Genomic DNA, 18,532 nt, shown 5'->3' with positions numbered 1-18,532 from the left:
GACATTTTGCCCATGAGGGACCACAACTGCCACTGAAGCTTGGGCAAATAGATTTGTTTTTAAATAAAAACAAGTTCTTGCAAGTCCAGAAACATTTCAAGGTTTGGTCTATGCTGTCTTTAAGATGTTCAATTAGAACAGGTCAAGTTAGGGGAAAAAAAAGCAGCATATGATGTTCTGTCCATTTTGTTAGTGGTGTTTTTTTCAAATGATATGTCCACAAGAAAAAAGCCTTGAAAGTTAGTTGAAAGGACCCAAAAACATCTCTGTCTATCTGCTCTTAAACTGTCAGTTTAGATTTTACAAAGCCCTTATGACTGGTCATTTAATTAACCTTGTCAAGCATATCGCCACTAATCTGCTTTCTAATTTCATCTGTTAATTTAAAACACTTCTTAACGAGGCCAGTCCCCTAGCCAATCAAATGTCCAGAATAGGTATATAAGAGCAAGGAACTTTTTTAATTAGATCTGTAGGGAAATTGCCGAATATGGGCATACAATGAGAATTGATTGTCTTTCCGGGTAGAGCTATTAGGAATCAACCTCGGATTTTGAATATTTGTGCTCCAAACACTAAAAAGGCCGAATGTGTGTGGGAACTGATAAAATCGATGACAGACGGTGTGGTAGAATAGTGTTGGTAGAATAGTCAAATCTCTTTTCCTGCGTGGTGGCATTTCATTTCCTCTTAGAAAGAAATGCTTTAATATTTGCTGAAATGATTCTCCATCACATATTTATTAAATCATATCACTCCAACAATACTGAGCTGCAAAATATTATTGGCTATCTCAACAGCCTTTTCACAGCAAGATAATGGCCTATAAATATGATGAATTATGTGTAAAGTATCATTTCTTTATATTTTGTAAATGGAAGAAGTTCATTCTCTAGCTAATCACTGGTGAGATTTGCCTCCTCTTAATCTCCAAGACGTATTTCCACATAAAATGTTCTGAAATATGAGACACAAGGGTTGTTCATATTTCTTTTTTTTTTCCCCAAAATGCAGGTAATATTATCAATACTCAACATTTCAATGTTCATAACAACTGTTTATAATTAATAATGTAGCCATGAGCAAGATAAAAACACAACAGTCATGTAATTTTAGTGAGGGAGGAATGTTCATTCTTTAATTCTATCATACCCTCAAAGTTCAAGTATTCAGTGCTGTACATCGGACACCCACATTTTCACCATCAGAAGAAATAGCATCACCACCCAAAATTAAACACTGCAGCAAGGCAAAAAGCAGAGCTGGGCATCGCCTAACCGTCACCGACCCACGTGGTCCCTCGTCGGCGACAGCCAATCGGCGTCGAGAACGTAATCTTCACAACACACGCAGGCGCCGCACACGCAGACACGCCAGACAAAGAAAAAATATCAAACAAAACACAACTGACACACACACGCACAGAGTGGTGATCAGTGAAATCAAAAGAAGATGGGGCACATCATTGCGTCTGTGGGACCGCAAGGTACACAAGAGTGTTTTATTTTTTATTTTTTCCTTACTCTGCCGCGTGTCAGGACCTGCGTGTGACCAGGTAGCGGTTAAGTCCGTTCTCGACGCCGTTTGGTTGACTCGGACCGACTGGGAGCACGTGGGTCGTTTAAATATGCATACGGGAACTCGGTAGCGGTTAGGCGATACCCAACTCTGCCAAAATGTTTAAGTGACAATCAGAATATACTTATGATTTGAATGCAGGAGAAATTTGGACTGCCACCTAATAATTTTTTCAGATATCTACAAATACGAAATTATGTGCGCTCTCACATGCCGCAATTTGAGAAAGATAAACCCGACATCTTGGACGGCAGTCTGTGCGAGTACCTGAACGCAGAATTTAACTTTTTTATGGCTCATTGCAAGAGATCTCCATTCCCTCAATTGCCAAAATAATGGGGGAGTGGGAAGGAGAATTTGGGATCCCCCTATCTGAGGATATTCGGCAGGAGGCGTTACACATTATGAGCACACTTTCTATAAACGCCCGTCATTGTTTGATCCAATTTAAAATTGTACATAGGCTACACTACTCAAGGGAGAAAATTCACAAAATCTATCCTGATTGCTCTCCCTTTTGCGAAAAATGTATGACACAATGTGGACATCTACTGCATAGTTTTGAGCTTTGTCCGAGTTTTTGGGTTGACATTTTTATCAGATGTCTTAAGCGTCCAGATTGACCCGTGTCCAATGCTGATTATTTTGGGGATTTCATTTGAAATCCCCAAAATAAAGTTCTAAGGTAAGTGCAAAAATGCTTGTTATCATATGCTCTGATCATAGCAAAGAAACTCATTTTACAGCAGCGGAAGGGTAAAGATGTTCCTGTCTTTCGAATGTGGCTCACAGAGCTAACAAACACGCTTCATTGTGAAAAAAAATAGGTATGCAATTAAAGGTAATCTGGACGATTTTGGACAAATCTAGCATCCATTGCCCTCCTATCTCTCGAATGCTTGATTTAGTGGTCGTAGGTCTGGATGTAGGTTTTTGGGGCTTGGCTTTGGAATTTAGGGGTTAGTTAGTGTTGTTGTTTTTTTTTCTTGCAAGTCATGGGCAATTGTGTTACGTAAGGTTTGTGATTATTGTTTGTAGTTTCAAATATTATGATTTTAATTAGTATTCTTCATTATTTACTTTCATTATTTTTATTTGTATTACTATCGTTCAAATGTTATCTTATTTTCTATTTTGTTTATTGATTTATTATTGCTATTTATTTATTTATTATTATTATTATATGTTTTTTTTGCTTTAAATTTTCCCACTCTTTGTGCTTGCAGTCTTACATGCGGGTCACTGCTATTACGCTCTTCATTATTATTGCGGTATTACGACTGTCCATTTTGTATTATTTTTATTTGTTTATTCTGTTATTATTGTTTTTATTATAATTCCCTGTAAAAACAAAAAACGAGGCAAGTTTTGAATGGCTTTTGTGTGAGTTGTTTGTTTGTTGCTTCAAATAAAAACATTTGAGAAAAAAACAAAAATGATAATATACTAGTGATTTGGAGAGACATATTTCACAGAAACAGAACAGTCACTCCATAACATAAACAGAGCAAAAACAAAAATATGTTCCAAAAACTCTGAAAAGGATTACCAATGACAATTGTGGAAGCTGCAGTTGGCAAAAAAAAAAATGATGTGATTTTGGAAAGGTGTCACTGCCTTGTACAAAGAAAGGATTTAATAGTGAAGCATTTGAGGATAAGAGAATAAGAAAGGATTTAACACAAATCATTTGTTGTAGGCTGGATAGAAATGGATGAAATAAGAAAGTGTTGTCACATGCTCCCATCAAGCCCAAGACACAAAGCTCAGCTTTTACCAAAACAACTTAGACACACACACATGCCTGTGTGTGGACACAACAGCCACGCACTCTTTTCAAACCTACAAAAACATGAGCAAATGGACAGGAGTTTCATATCGTCGCTGTCCTGTGAAAAACACTCATGTCCATTTTTACAATTAGACACACAGTACGTGTTTTTCACTGGACAGTGATTATATATGTGTGTGTGTGTGTGTGTGTGGGTGGCTTTGTATCATCCTACATTGTACTGACGGAATGACAGAAAAGGAACGAGAATGACATCCCTCAATGCTGCCTGGGCACCAAAGTCAAACATCACTCTGAATTGGTCGCTGATCAAACGCACACCTGCAGTCACTTAACATCTTCCATACATATATATGTGTGTGTGGTACCTGGAATAGTAATAAGGCAAATCAAGTAAGCATAAAGTAGGTTAATTGTTGCTTTTGGAAGACACCTTGCATACAGTATGTGCCTACTTTACTGTTACATTTACCAACATATTCTTTAACATATTCTTTGACCCTTGCCACACACAGTTGTCTAATATGATATTTGACATAAAACTTGAGATAAAAAGATGGAAAGAGGTAGGGATGGCCAGTAGTGGGATTGTCTAAAAAAAATCAATAATAAATCAATAAAAAGCCGTGTTTAAAGAAGAACCAATAGTCATATTTATTAGTTTAACAGCTTCTTTTTTTTTTACTATTACTATTAAATCACACTAAATTAAATTAAAGTCGACCACCGACTGGTTAGCACGTCCGCCTCACTGTACAGAGGTTGTGGGTTTGAATCCAGCCCCGGCCTTCCTGTGTGGAGTTTGCATGTTCTCCCCTTGTCTGTGTGGGTTTTCTCCGGGTCCTCCGGTTTCCTCCGACATTCCAAAAACATGCATGGTAAGTTGATTGGACACTCTAAATTGCCCCTAGGTGTGATTGTGAGTGCGGATGTTTGCCTCTCTGTGCCCTGCGATTGGCTGGCAATCAATTCGGGGTGTCCCCTGCCTACTGCCCGAAGACAGCTGGGATAGGCTCCAGCACACTCGCGACCCTTGTGAGGATAAGTGATATAGATAATGGATGGATGGATGGACGGATGGATAAATTAAATTAGCAACTCTATCTTCTGGGACGTGTGACGATCAATGTAACTTGTGGAGGTGAATTTATGAATACAAATAAATTATTCATGACACCAGCTAAATACCACCCAAAATATTGGAAATCAATGTTACTCTTCTCATTATGAAGTTTAATAAGCTCAATTACAAAGATTTTTTTTTATCCTTGTAAAGACACCGTTGTTCAACTGCTCTTGTGTTGGATCTCATTAGATTAATTTGTGTTTATGTGATTCATGTTGATATTGTAATTCTTACTGTGCCTCCCAGGATTTCTCATTTAATTAATCCATCAGTCTAGAAAGACAAGACCATGGTAACTAACTGCCAATCTAATGAAATGGACCATTTTGTTTTGTTGAATGTACACGCTAAAAACTGTTGGGTTAAACATAACACAATTTAGGGTCAAATATGGACCGATTTACAACTCGGGTCAATTTGACCCAACTTTCTTGGTTATTTTTACAGAACACAACCCAAAAAATTGGTAGTTTTATACAAAACAACCCCAAAAATGTGCTGTTTTGTATAAAACAATGCAAGAAAGATTTGTGTATCGGTCCCTTTTTGACCCAAAATTGTGTTATTTTTAACCCAACTGTTTTTAGAGTGTAGAGTCAACTAAGTAAATATTCAAACAAATTCAAGATAGGGGCAGCATGATGTGGTAGTCAGTAGCATGTTTGCCTCACAGTCAAGAGGTTCTGGGTTTGGATCTCTGCCAGGGCGATCTTGTAAGGTGTTTGCATTATTTAATTTAAATTAAGTTAATTGAAGACTATAATTGACCATGGTGTAATTCTGAATGATGTTTTTTTAATAATGTGCCCGACGATTCACTGGCAACTGGTCCAGGGTGGGCCTTACCTCTTGCCCAAAGTCAGCTAGCTCCAGCTCACCCACAACTCTTATGAGCACAAGCACTATGGAAAATGGAGCTTCCTGAAGCCTGTCATGAATAAGACAGCCGTCCTCCACATCATTATTCACTGCCTTATCTGCTACCCTCATGCCTTCTGTATCCCTTCCATGAGCCAAAATGCAAAATTAATATTTCTTGTAATACCACATTGAAGAAAAGTATAAATTCTACTACGACTACTTTTCATTGAGATGACTAATTAAAACATACACGCCTCGACACATTTCTTCAAAGCTCCCTTGATACTTCTGAATTTCTTGGGGAAAAGGGAAAATTCAATAACCTTTATTTAATGTTCTTCTTGGTGATAAGTAGGTCATAGTGAAGTGGAGGGGGTTGAATCATAAATTACATGAAATAAAAAGAAATTGAATGACATAGTGGACCAGCGCCTCACAGCAAGAAAGTCTCAGAAACGAGTCTTGGTTCAGGACTTTTTCTATTGTTTTGGGGAGTTCTTCCAGATTCCTGTGAGGGTTCCTTCAAGCAACAAAAACATGCATGTTAGGCTAAGCGCAGGCACACAATTGAATTTAGCTGCTTTTGTCCGTGAGAACGATTGTCGTTCTTTCCACCAGTGGGGACCTCAGCCCTCCATCAGGTGCAATTCCCCATCATTATTGGTCAGCATCAAGCAAAAATTTGATTTTGTATGAGTCCTTGAAAAAGATCCCAAAGGTAGTTGCTCCCAAAAGCAAGCATTAATTTCTTCAAACTGGGTGGAACAGCCCACATTTCAAATGGTCCTGATAAACTGCATTGGATGACATTATTCCACATCCATTTCCTGTACCACTTATCCTGTTCAGAGTTGCGAGAAGGAACAAAAAAATGTTTCTTGTATGTAAAAGAACCAAGGCCTTTAACCCTCAGGCAAAACAAAGAGAATTACACATGCATTTATATTTAACCAAACCATATAATGCCGTAAATTCTCCTAGCTTAATGGTAACGCACAATTTCAAATGTCATAGACAGGCTAATGAAAATAGCCTCAATATTGTGGTCGCTATACCCTTTAAACAACTTATATTTGAACACAAACTGTTGCAACGCATGTAGACAGTAGCATACAATACAGGAAGTTGTACAACACAGTAGAATTTCTAGCCAAGTTATTTGAGTCATATTAGCAGGGGAAGTTTGATGGTCTGATAAGGCTTATAATGTAGCCATAGCAATCTACATCTGCTTGACATTTTTATCGTGAAAAAATGTGTGTCATTATTAACTATCTGGTAGCAGTTGGTAACCCGCCGCATGCGGCTCTTTCATCCTTATGTTGCGACTTTGCGTGGCTTGGTAAAACAAATTATAAGTGTACGATTGAAGTGTATGTTATTTGTCTCAAAAATGTGTATCATGTTTTCTTCGTCAGTCAAAGTTTTAACTTCTTCAACTGCGGCTGCCCGCTGACACTCCTGATACCAAAACTGCACAATATCCGAACAACACATAATTTAGGGGAAGCCAGCAAACCCATAAAAGCCTTTTTTTTTTTCTTTAAATTGTCCCAGTGTGTAGCAGTTGAGCGTCTTTGCCCGCCCTGGGAAACATTTCATATAAAACTTGGGACAGCAAACCTGAAAAACCGCTGTGGAAGAGGCCAGCAACAACTGTCACCGTGTGCGGCAAAGGCCCAGACACAAGGAAATGCAGGTTCGAAAGGTGTTATGTCAAAGAAAATATGGCATGACTCCTTCTTGTGACTGACTCCAAGTCAGCCGTGAGATCATTCAGAAGCTCCAAAATTGCATTGCTGAACAGATGATATGTTGCAGCAAGTTTTGGTTCTGTTTGTTTTGGGGTTTCAAAAATGTTTATATGAGCAGAATCTGTCCCCCCGCCACCTCTCATTTTGCCTTTGCTATGTTGGCACTGCTTTGCATGCTGGTTTGTAGCTGCATTTTTAACGCAGCATTTGAAGACGCAAAATCAGCCATCGCAGTTCATCTCAGGTGTGATGAATCACATTGCACATACTAATGGCATCATTTGCACATTATCATAACAGAACGCAAAAATATACAGTAGCTGCATAGCAATTTTGCACATTTAGCATATGCATTCCTGGGCACACCCAGTTTGTAGGTCAGCTTTGACATCTGTTTGCATGTGCATTCAACTTTGCCCCCATTTTTTGCACACACAGAACTTTAGTAAATCAGACCCTTAATACAGTATACTATAACTGTCGTCAAAAGTCAGCTTGCTCTTTGGTACCACTTTACTGGTTTTAATTATCAACTTTCCTCAGTGATAACCATCACATTATCATTCGTGGACTACACGGCATGACAAAGCCGAAGTTGTATTGTCAAAAAATTTAAAACCCAGTGAAATTAATTCATTAACGTACAACGAATGAATGTATTAAAAATACAGGCATGTATGTTAGAGGTTGGGCTTACAATACTGGGCTTCATGAAACTACTGTACAATCTACTGTAATGACATTTCATAAGTTAAATTTTGGCCACTGTGGACAATTCAAATAAAAATGCAGACGGTAATGAAATCTGACAATGAAGCTCAAAGCACACAACTTTGCGAGCAGAAGGAAGCAGATGGGAATGCCTGATAACCAGCACGTTCTCATGCTTGGAATGTGGCATTAGATATAACGCACATCTGGAATAATGCTCATATTCAGGTGCTTCTTTATGTGCAAGTTTCATAGAGACTCCATTAAATAGCACTGACAAGTCAGTCAGGCTTAACTAGAGCTACAGAGACTAAATTCTTTTTGACTATTGGACTATCATTTTTTTTCTTTTTTAAATGTACCTGTACCAAAACTTCCTGACAAAGGAGACACAATCCAGTGTCACTAACTCACATAAATAAGGTGGACGTGTTGTTGCAATGATGCACAAATGATGCCACAAAAAGAAAATGATGACTCAAATCATTGAATAAAAGGCATACTGAATTTCTTAGGTTGTTTTGATTAGATAAACAAGCTGTACTCAACCATTTTGAACACACAAGGAAACCAGATGATACGATTTCAATCACCAAAATATGCTGAAAACCAAAGATGGGCACTTAATCCTTTTTTGCCGGTTCGTCCCAATTATCCTAGGAGCTAAGTTATGCCCCTGGAAGGGTCACCCATGGCAAACAAGTCCTAGGTGAGGGATCAGACCAAGCACGCCTCAAATGACGATGACTAACAAAATTGGACAACGTTTTCCCTTGACCAAACACCGTCACCGGGATCCCCCTTTGGAGCAAGGCCTGGTATGTGGGCTTCGTTGGCGAGCGCCTGGTGGCCGGGCTTGCACCCGTGGGGCTCAACCCGAAAAGGCAATATGGCTAGCCCTTACCATGGGCTCACCATGTGTGGGAGTGCCCAAAGGGGTCGGGTGCCCTGTGAGCTGGGCGGCGGTAAAAGGCAGGGACCTTGGCGGTCCGATATCCTGTGACAGAAACTAGCTCTTGGAACATCAATTTCAGCTCTCTGGCAGGGTAGGAGCCTGAGCTGGTGTGTGATGCAGAGAAGTCCCGATATAGTCGGGCTCACACACAGCTTGGGCTCTGGTACCAGTCCTCTTGTGAGAGGTTGGACACACTTACACTCTGGAGTTGCCCAAGGTGAGAAGAGCCGAGCACGTGTGGGCATACTTATTCCCCCCGGCTTGGCACCTATACATTGGGGTTTACCCCGGTGGATGAGAGGGTAGCCTCCCTCCGCCTTAGGGTGGTGGGATGGGTCTTGACTGTTGTTCGTGCCTATGCACCAAATAGCAGTGCAGAGTACCCACCCTTTTGGGAGTACGGGGTACCTTTATGATTTGTTGAAGCACTGAGCATGCACAATCAACAGTAAACAATGTGTTTTCATTGGCTTCCTGACAAGAATACTGCTTGCTCATTTGGGATTAACTTAGTTTTCTTATGAAAAAGGTGTGTAAATGTGTAAGCAGCATGCGTCTACACCTGCTCCACATGTAAAGTGACTTGAGATAAGTTATGTTATTCTGTTGAACAATAGACAAATAATATTGACTTGCTATACCCGTTGCTTTTTGATCACATGGTTTGGGGAGCTAAATGAGTTGATATTATTACAGGAAATCCACTGTATGTTCTTGTGTAAAAAATCAAGATGATAAAAATGAACTTCAAGATGTTTAGACTTTTGAACAAAAATATTGAACATGTTCAGGCTGAGGCAATGAATGGATTTAACAGCATACAATTGATTGTTGTTTGTTAAATTGTCTGTCTTTCATTTGTCATGTTATTTTCCCAGTAGACTTAAAATGCATTTGTAGTTGTTTTTTTTGTTTTGTTTGCTTTGTTTGTTTTGTTAGAAAAGAGCTTTTCAAATGCTACGATTGGCTGGAAATCAGTTCAGGGTGTACCCCGCCTACTGCCCCTATGACAGCTGGGATAGGCTCCAGCACACCTGTAACCCTTGTGAGGATAAGCGGTACAGAGAATGGATGGATGGATGAAGCTTTTGAAATTTATTTGGATTTTCTTTGTATGAACTTGACGTAACCTACTCCATTTTTTTCCCCCAATTTGGGTGATAAATTTGCTTTGCTTTTCATAACTACTATGAAGGTGTATTTGAGGCCTTTATTCACAACCACAACAATATATATATACGCTATATTAATATTATCGTCCTGTTTCTGTCTATAGTCTACACATGTCAGAAGATTGACATGTTGTTTTATTTAATAGCCTTCTTCATGCTACAGTCATCATGTGTCGAACGTTTTTCTTTCACAGCTGATAGAGATGATGCATCCAGGGTAAGGCTCAGCCTCTTGTTTGATCAGTTATGTCACAAATCTCTGATACTTGTCAAAGTCTACCACACTTCAGTCTTATGCTGAAGTTAGGTAAATGATAATGATGACATCAATGAGTGTCATGTCAACAATAAATCAAATCCCCTCTGGTTCAAAACTGACATCTTGGTGTATTCAGGCAATCTGTGTTAATACAGTTGGAGCAACAGACCCACAGGAGGATTAAAAAACAAAAGATTGGTCTAATCTTCGGTGCAGATTTGTGTTTCTGTGGTTTACTAGCGTACTGATAGCATTGTGTTGTGCGTTGCAGGTATGCCTCTTAGTCTGGACTGCAAGGCATTTTTTGGCTACAGTGGAGAAAACAGGAGACCTATCATCTACTGGATGAAAGGAGAGAAGTTTGTTGAAGAACTTGCAGGACACATTAAAGAAAGTGATGTCAGGTAATTGCACCCATGATCTCACATTGAGAAGTCATACTGTACAGCCACTGTAACAAATGGACGATGTGTTTGTAAGTCAACAGCTTCATGCTACATGTCGGAGACTGTTTCTATGCAGTCTCACCACAACCAAACCACACGGGAGGTCCACTAATTCTAAGTCATATTCCTTTACTGCAGCCATTATTAATGATACCAAAGGTAAATTAATGATTGGTGAGTGACTACGACCCATTTTCATATTGGAATGCTGAGAGAAATCTCAAACATTCCAGCATTTGAAAACAATGTACCGTAATGTTTCCGTCTTTAATTTTGTGTCTTGCCTTGTTTTACCTGTAGTTATGTTTGTATTAGCTGATAAGGCACTATAGCGCTGGTAGGTACCGGAATCTTCCAGCCATCCTTCCAACCATCTACTTCCGCTTGTCCGGAGTCAGGTCAAAGGGGTAGCATCTTAAGCAAGGAGGCCCAGACTTCCCTCTCCCCAGCTACTTAGTCCACCTCTGCCAGGGGGATCCCAAGGCGTTCCCAGGCCTACTACTCCCACATTTTTTTCATTGCGTTTGCCTACGGTGTTTCCAGACTAGTCTGACAACAGCCAACGGATGTCACGAATAATTACTACACATGATTGATTCAACAACTAAGCAAGGAAAAACTTAAGCCAAAGAAGTAACGATATTACCTAGCCTCTAGCGTCAGTGTTGTATGAAAATTGATACGAAAATAATATACCATTGGTACGAAAATAAATGTCATTGGTATTTAAACCAATTTTTCCCTAGCGTCTGTGTAGCTATTTGGGTCTAGCAACCAGCAACTCAGAACACATAATTCTACGAAAGTATAATAGAACATCTAATCCATAGGTTTCAATCTCGTGTCCTCAAGGGCTGCTTTCCTGCATGTTTTCCATCTCTCCTTGCTGCAACATACCTGATTCAAATGATCAGCTTATCAGCAAGCTCTGAAGGATCCTGATACTATCCTGATCATTTGAAACAGGTGTGTTGCAGCAGGGAGAATTGGAAAACATGCAGGAAAGCGCCAGCCAGGACCGGAGCTTGACACCTGTGATCTAATCAAACCATTGTAATTGTCATTACTATGACAATCAATCAATATTACTGTATGCGTTTCATTGCCGTTGCCTGTTGCAGAGGGGGCGGAGTGTGTAGAACTCGATCGGGGGAGATCGGGGTCTGTCTTCGTGCTGTGGGGCCATATGCCCCTTGTCTGTAACCCTACCCATAAAGTTTACAGAGACTTGGGACACGTCTTCGTTCCCGTGAATGTGCAAATCTAGAGCTCAGGCACGAAATGAGTCATAAGCGTTGGTATTGGGATTGGGCCATAGTCTCTCCAGGAAATCCTGGGTCATCCTCGGGGCCGCCCACCAGTGGGAATTGCCTGGAACACTCACTGAGGAGGCACGCAAAAGGCATCCTGCAAAAGGCAACAGATGACCGAGCCACCTCATCAGGGTCCTCTAAATTCGGAAGAACAGCACTACTCTGAGCTGATCTCGGATGATCTTATCTCTATAGAGCCCGGATCCCGTGCGTAGAAAGCTGATTTTGGCCGCTTGTATCTGCGATCTTGTTCTTTTGGCTACGACACACAGCTCGTGACCATAGGTGAGGGTAGGAACGTACTGTAGATGAACCATACATGTAGAGCTTTGACTTTTGGCTCAGCAAGATACCTTCACCACGGTAGACCGATACAGAGTCCACATCTCTGTAGCACCAATCCACCTGTCAGGTACCTGAATGTTAATGATTAGAATCTTTGAACTGTATCAGGAATCACAAGTCCAAGGGCTCCATTAACTTGCATCGTATGCAGCGGTGACTGGTCAATGCTCAGTCACAGACAAGACAAAAGTTAAATCATGAAAATTAAAATAAGATATTATATCAAATATAATATAAATAATATGTAATGTACATAATTTCTTAGAGATTGTTTGGATTAGCAGGATGTGCTGTACCTACAGTTAATGATGAGTAAAATTAATTAGTTATTAGTAATCTTTGGCATTTCATTTTGTGACAAAACGTGCACTTTAGGTCGCAAAGGCATAGACCATAGACATAGAAGTGTGACAGAATTGTGACATGCAAAATTGGTCCATATGCAATACAAAACATATTACCGAGACAGGCAATCATGTGTAACCCACTTATTTTATCCAAATTTGGAATGACATTAAAGGAATTTTGTGTCATTGTTTCGGGTAAAATATAGGGTATAAACTCTTAAACTAGGTGGAGCGAATATGTCTTCATGTGGACCACATCTTCAGGTTATGAGACTGATTCAGCCAGATGCCATCAAGTCTGCTCCAGCCTCACTTAAAAACAATTGAATCACCAGGGGACCCCGACAATTGGATTTTACAAGGACATGCTAAGACTCAGGATGACCCAAAATCCTGATAAGGTGCCACTCGTCGTCATCTGAAAACCTCTCCAGACAACAAATATGGATTCGAACGGCCTTAAAACAGACTTCATGGAGCCTTCCCCCAGCGGGAAGCCAGAAGGTTTCTCTCACAAACCCCGAGCAACATCGACAGTGCTGGATGAAGACCGACCCCAAGAGGTCGACATGGGAACTGCAGCATTGAACTTCCTATGCTTTTGATCAATCAAAATTACCTTGAAAATAGTTGAAAGTATGTTTGTGTATTGCTTACTTTGTGTAACCTGCTAGCTTTGCATCGATGAATCTGCTTCTCTATGGCAACAATCATTTTCCTGGTCCGGTTTATGAGTATAGGTATAGGCTCATATGTTTGACTCCTAAACTTTAGATGCATTCAGAATGAGATGTTTCCCAGCTGAAGTATGACAGTATTCCAGTTACAAATTGTGAAATGCACAAATGTTTTAAACAGGACAATTTAATAGACTCAAATCTAACTTTATTGTCATGAATTGAGGCTCACCCGAAACCTGAGCTGGAGGTGGGGGGGGTGTACACCTCACCCCCTCTCCTTTTTCTTAAGGAGATAAAAAGGCCTGGCCTTTGTCTCTCTCGCTCTCTCTCCAGAAAAACCCTCAACTTTGCTCTCTCTCAACTTGACGCTCTCTCAAAAGAATCTCTTCAAGAATTGGCTCTTCAAAAATTTCGCCCTCTACAAATCATGAGATCCTCCTCCCTTCTCAAACTCCCTTTTTCACTTCTCAACTTTTGGATCTATGGGCTGCATTTTTGATGGTGCGTCCACGCACCCGAAAATCAAATCAACCACGGTTGACCTGAAAAGCTAAATTGGACCACTCCGAACCTCGTCACCACACACGTGGCAGACGTGCCGGAATCTGGCCCTTGGGCAGCAGCCGCTGAAGCAACACGCCGGTTCTGTCCCGTTCAGACCTCCAACCCCGCGCCGCGGCCGGTCAGGCTGAGAACCCAACAAAGCTTGGTCCGGCTCCCAGCAGCCTTCTTCTATTTTTCCTTTTTTTGGGTGTTTGTCCATCTGCAAATGAGTGAAGACCCGTCCCCTCTTCGCTCATCACTTGAGCTCAGCAAATATAAGTGACTACTTTGTAGCCACCAGGGCTTTTCAGTGGGTGCATACCAAATTGATAGTGAACTTTGTGTATTTCATAAAGTCCGCCGACCTGGCAAAGTCATCCTTACGCTCACTTATCAGACGTCCCCTTTTTCTTTTCCTCACAGTTAATTTCGATATTTGTTTTCTTATTTTTTTCTTCATTTATTTATATTATTTTTGTTAACTTATAATGGATTTGCATGGTTTACGTTTTTGTTTTGTCTATTATTTTTGCTTAGGTTGGCTTTGTTTGTTTTTTGGTGTGTGGAATTTTAAAATAAACATGTAACCTAATGCGCACGTGGATCCTTAGCATAGGTGGGTCCGCAGCAACACTGGGCGGCAAACAACACTGCCTCAAAAGAACCAGATCCCTTTTGTGAGCAAGTCCGTAAAATGATTCAAGTTTACAGTTTCTTGAATTTGACTTGCATTCTTCTATCACCCATCTAGTTTTCTATACCACTTTTCCCCATTGAGGCACAAATGAGATGGAGTCTATCCCAAACAACACTGGACTAGAGGCAGGATGTACTCTGGGCTGGTCATCAGCCACTTGCAGGGCAGTCATAGAAACTTCAACAATTTTATTGATGATTATCAAACAGTCAAGTTGTAATCACATTGTAATCTAGTGACCAAAATACTTCTGGTTCTTTTTCACCTAACCCAACTGTCACCAACCCAGTGATCAATATTAGGGTATGTATTTTAACCCCAATGAAAATACTTTTTCTCATTTGCCGTTTCTTTGTCAAGGTTAACTCCCATGTCTTGTTTCATACTTAATAATCCGTGTCTTAAACTCATGTCCTATTTGGAAATGGATACACCATTAAGCCAGTGATTGGCCTTAGAAAGTCTTCTTTTTCAGGATAGTGCTGAAGAAAATAGCAGAATGAGTATTTAAATTTGAAACTAATCATGCCCTGTGGTATTTAATTAACCTTACCTGATGAGTTCTCCATCACTTGATCAAGTCCTCTGGCTACAAATGATCTAATCATCTTTTGTTCAAAATCCGACATATTACATTTGTATAGAGAGATTCCTGCTATGATGTTTAGGTCCCTCCACCTTGCTGTCACACGAGTTGTCAGTGTGCGGTGTTTGTTTGACCATTTGTGGAGTGATGTTGATAACAAGACCTTCAATATGCATTGCAACAAAGCTTAATGACACGGACGCACATATATAGAATATAATACAAGACAGCAAGTTGCATTTGTTGAAATATCAAGAAAGAATCAAATGTTATCAACATAATGTGAAAGTCGGTTATATAGAACACTGTTTCCAACAGCACAGAAGGCCTCAGATTATTCAGTCCATTGCTGTCCTGCTACTCTGAATTTTTGCAACTCAGCGTTCTCATTGTTCACTCATGTGCATTGAATTGCAATATATGTATACATATGGGCTGTTGCTTCATTCATAAATTCCCTTAGCCTTGCAAGGGCAAACGAATTGGCTTCTTTAACTTGTTTAAGTCTATACCAGCTGAATGATCCATCTGTTGTCAAAATCCTCAGTTTAAACAGGTCTTGATGATTCATAATGATAGTGACAAATTCATGCAGTTGTTTTACTATAATTCATTTTCCATTTATACTGTATTTAAAGCTGGGTTAAAAATACAACACACAATGTCGGTCCATATTTCTTCCGCTCACACACCCACACACACATGCTGTAGGCTTGGTAATAAAAGTCATAAAAGTAAAAGTTGATAAAGCCAGGGGATGCAGGTAAAAATGGATGAAGTTATACACTAGATGAAGCAAAAAGAAAGAAATTGTTTCTCTTAAAGAACCTGTACTGTATGACCCTAATACAATGACATTGGAACCAAGAGAATTGTTTTCGTTCACTTCAGTCTTTAAATGTTTAAGTAGCACATTTATTTGTAATATTAAACCCTAATTAAATTGTTAATATTATCATCTGAATATTACTTTGTTACATTGATATGACGTGGCTCCATTGAACATTGAAACGACCTATACTTGAATCCTTGCAGAAACAACTAAGCCCAAGAAGAGTCTCGATTACAAAAAGAGGTGTATCCAATCATACATATTAAAAGAGAAGACTGGTTTTATAAACTGGTTCTGCTCTCTTACGTAACTGGTTATTTTACATGTAAAGCTATACATTTCCAGTATTGCAGTGCAGTGTTTTGTTCAGCGTCTTTTGGCTCCAATATACAGTAAATTAGCAGGGCCCAGCGCAATAGAAGCCATGACTGTTCCACATATTTTTAGCCGGCGTTGATTTTCAAACTGGGTCTTCTGTATGAGTTTTTTTCCCAAAATCCTAAAAAAATGTAGGATAAACGCAATTAAAACGTTTTTGGATTTCTATTCCCATTTAATTCAATAAGTCTATCATGCAAATTGAAAATTGGTTCATTTTGTTTGTATTTATTATCTAAGCTTGAGTGTTCTGATTGAGTGTGTCAAACAGGCTCATCAAGAGCTTATGAGTAATTACCTGTCACAACAACTGAAATGAGATTACAAGCTGTGAAAAAAAACATTGGATTTTTAATCAGCCACATAAGTTCAACGGGATTCAATTTAAAGAATAGTGTTAAAAGAAAAGTCAAGTCAAATATTGTCTTACAATAATATGTTCTGTATGGCAGCACCAGTCTAAACACAGTATTCTTATTAATATTGCGTTTCTGGAATATGATTAAACCTGCAAAAATGAGAATGCCTAACTTCTCATCTTGTGTATGTCACATGACCAACCCCAGAAAACAGGTGAGCCGTGATTGGTTATTACTACCTGAGACCTTAGGCACTGTTTGTTGCTTAATTCATATTTCCCCAACATAATATTAATCAGAATGCGTGTTTATACAAGTTGGGGCGCATAGAACATACTAGTATAAACAATATTTTTGACTTGACTTTCACTTTAATAGCAACATTTGAAGTTATCACAAGTAGTTCAAAATAACCCATGCTTTGATTAACAGATGTCTTCTTTTGCCCTTAGTATTCAAAAGATAAGCCATGTCACAGACATTCTATTATATTAAGGGGGAGGTCAGATGACTGAATCTGCTGCTATCAGATTGATGTTCTAGGCCAGAGGTTCAACAATGTTTAAACATATACTGCACAGTAACGCTCGTCACCCTAAACTCCTGTCATTTAAAAGTCCTTGTAATGGTGTATGAAGCCAGTTACAGTAAAACAAAATGTCCACCAAAACACAATCCAAAAGAGAGTCACATAAACATTTTCAGTAGTGGCCATGCATGCATAACCCAAATGAATGAGTGCATCATGCATTTCTTGTTCTTAGTTGTTAGTGGTGTTGATAACACTGAGCACAAACACCAGGAGAATGTGTGAAAACGTCAGCATGAATGAGTATGAGGGAGATCCATGGTTCTAATTTGTTTTCAAGATGTGGTGATACGAGCATTCGCTATGTAATGGGCCATAGCGGACACGTTTAAAATTGTTCATGAAAATATCCATGGAATATGGCCAAGCTTGAATCCAAACAACAGCTATGCAGAGTGAGTTGTCAAACCAAACACTGTCTTTAATAGCAACTAAAAAAATAAATCTCTCATATTTTCACTGACAAGTTGGCATCACTGTCACTATTGGCCAAGAGTATGACATTTTATAAACCTCAAAATTTGTGTAAGAAAGTTCATGAAATAATACAGTTGCAAGTCAATGTTGCATCGTTGTTTTCTCACACAAAAACAATGAATGGAGACGGTATTAAAAATAAAATGTACCTTAAAGCGGAAGTCAACCCAAACATATTTTTTTCAAGAATATGTTCCCAGCAAGCCCACTGGTTGAAACACGGCATTCTGATTAATATTGTGGTTGTGGAATATGAGTTAAGCAGCAAAATGCAACATTTTTTAGCCGTCTGGGCGGCCATTTTGTCACTTCTGTCGACCGAAATTGACATCACAACTGCTCGGGGCTCAGGTGACGACCAACGGCGGCTCCCTAGAGATGGCCAAAATTGGGTGGATTAAACTAGAATGCCCAGAAGCCTGTCATTTGACTATTTCTGCTTTACATTTGACTATGTCACCCCGCCATACCCCCTGCTGCTTTGGCAGGTAATGGCCAATTTACAAATAAAAGGTGGCTAATTGTAGCCAGCAGAGTTGTTTGTCAAATATCACCCGTATTTGTAGCTCAATAGTTGTTGTAAAAATGTCGTAAAAACCCCTGGGCATATTATTGTAAACTCTAATTCCACAAACACAATATTTATCAGGATACCTTGTTTCAACTAGAGGGTTTGCATGGAACATATTCTTGAAAAAATATGTTTGGGTTGACTTCCGCTTTATGGATTTC

The 18,532-nt window shown here is 39.5% G+C and overlaps 1 protein-coding gene across 4 annotated transcripts in view; it reads left to right on the top strand.

Annotated features, from left to right (window-relative positions):
- il1rapl2 (interleukin 1 receptor accessory protein-like 2) overlaps positions 1-18,532 on the top strand; it is a 370,997-nt gene that overhangs the window by 318,963 nt on the left and 33,502 nt on the right. For all 4 annotated transcript variants that reach the window (XM_086023480.1, XM_086023479.1, XM_086023481.1 and 1 more), the window contains one exon: positions 10,480-10,612. In XM_086023480.1, the coding sequence (XP_085879606.1) occupies positions 10,480-10,612 (133 nt within the window). The remainder of the gene's footprint in view (positions 1-10,479; positions 10,613-18,532) is intronic.

Source organism: Filicampus tigris, chromosome 2 (assembly GCF_054856515.1).
Source record: "Filicampus tigris isolate MCC_2025a chromosome 2, RoL_Ftig_1.0, whole genome shotgun sequence".
NCBI classification, from domain to species: domain Eukaryota; kingdom Metazoa; phylum Chordata; class Actinopteri; order Syngnathiformes; family Syngnathidae; genus Filicampus; species Filicampus tigris.
This window is presented reverse-complemented; position numbering and strand designations above follow the sequence as displayed.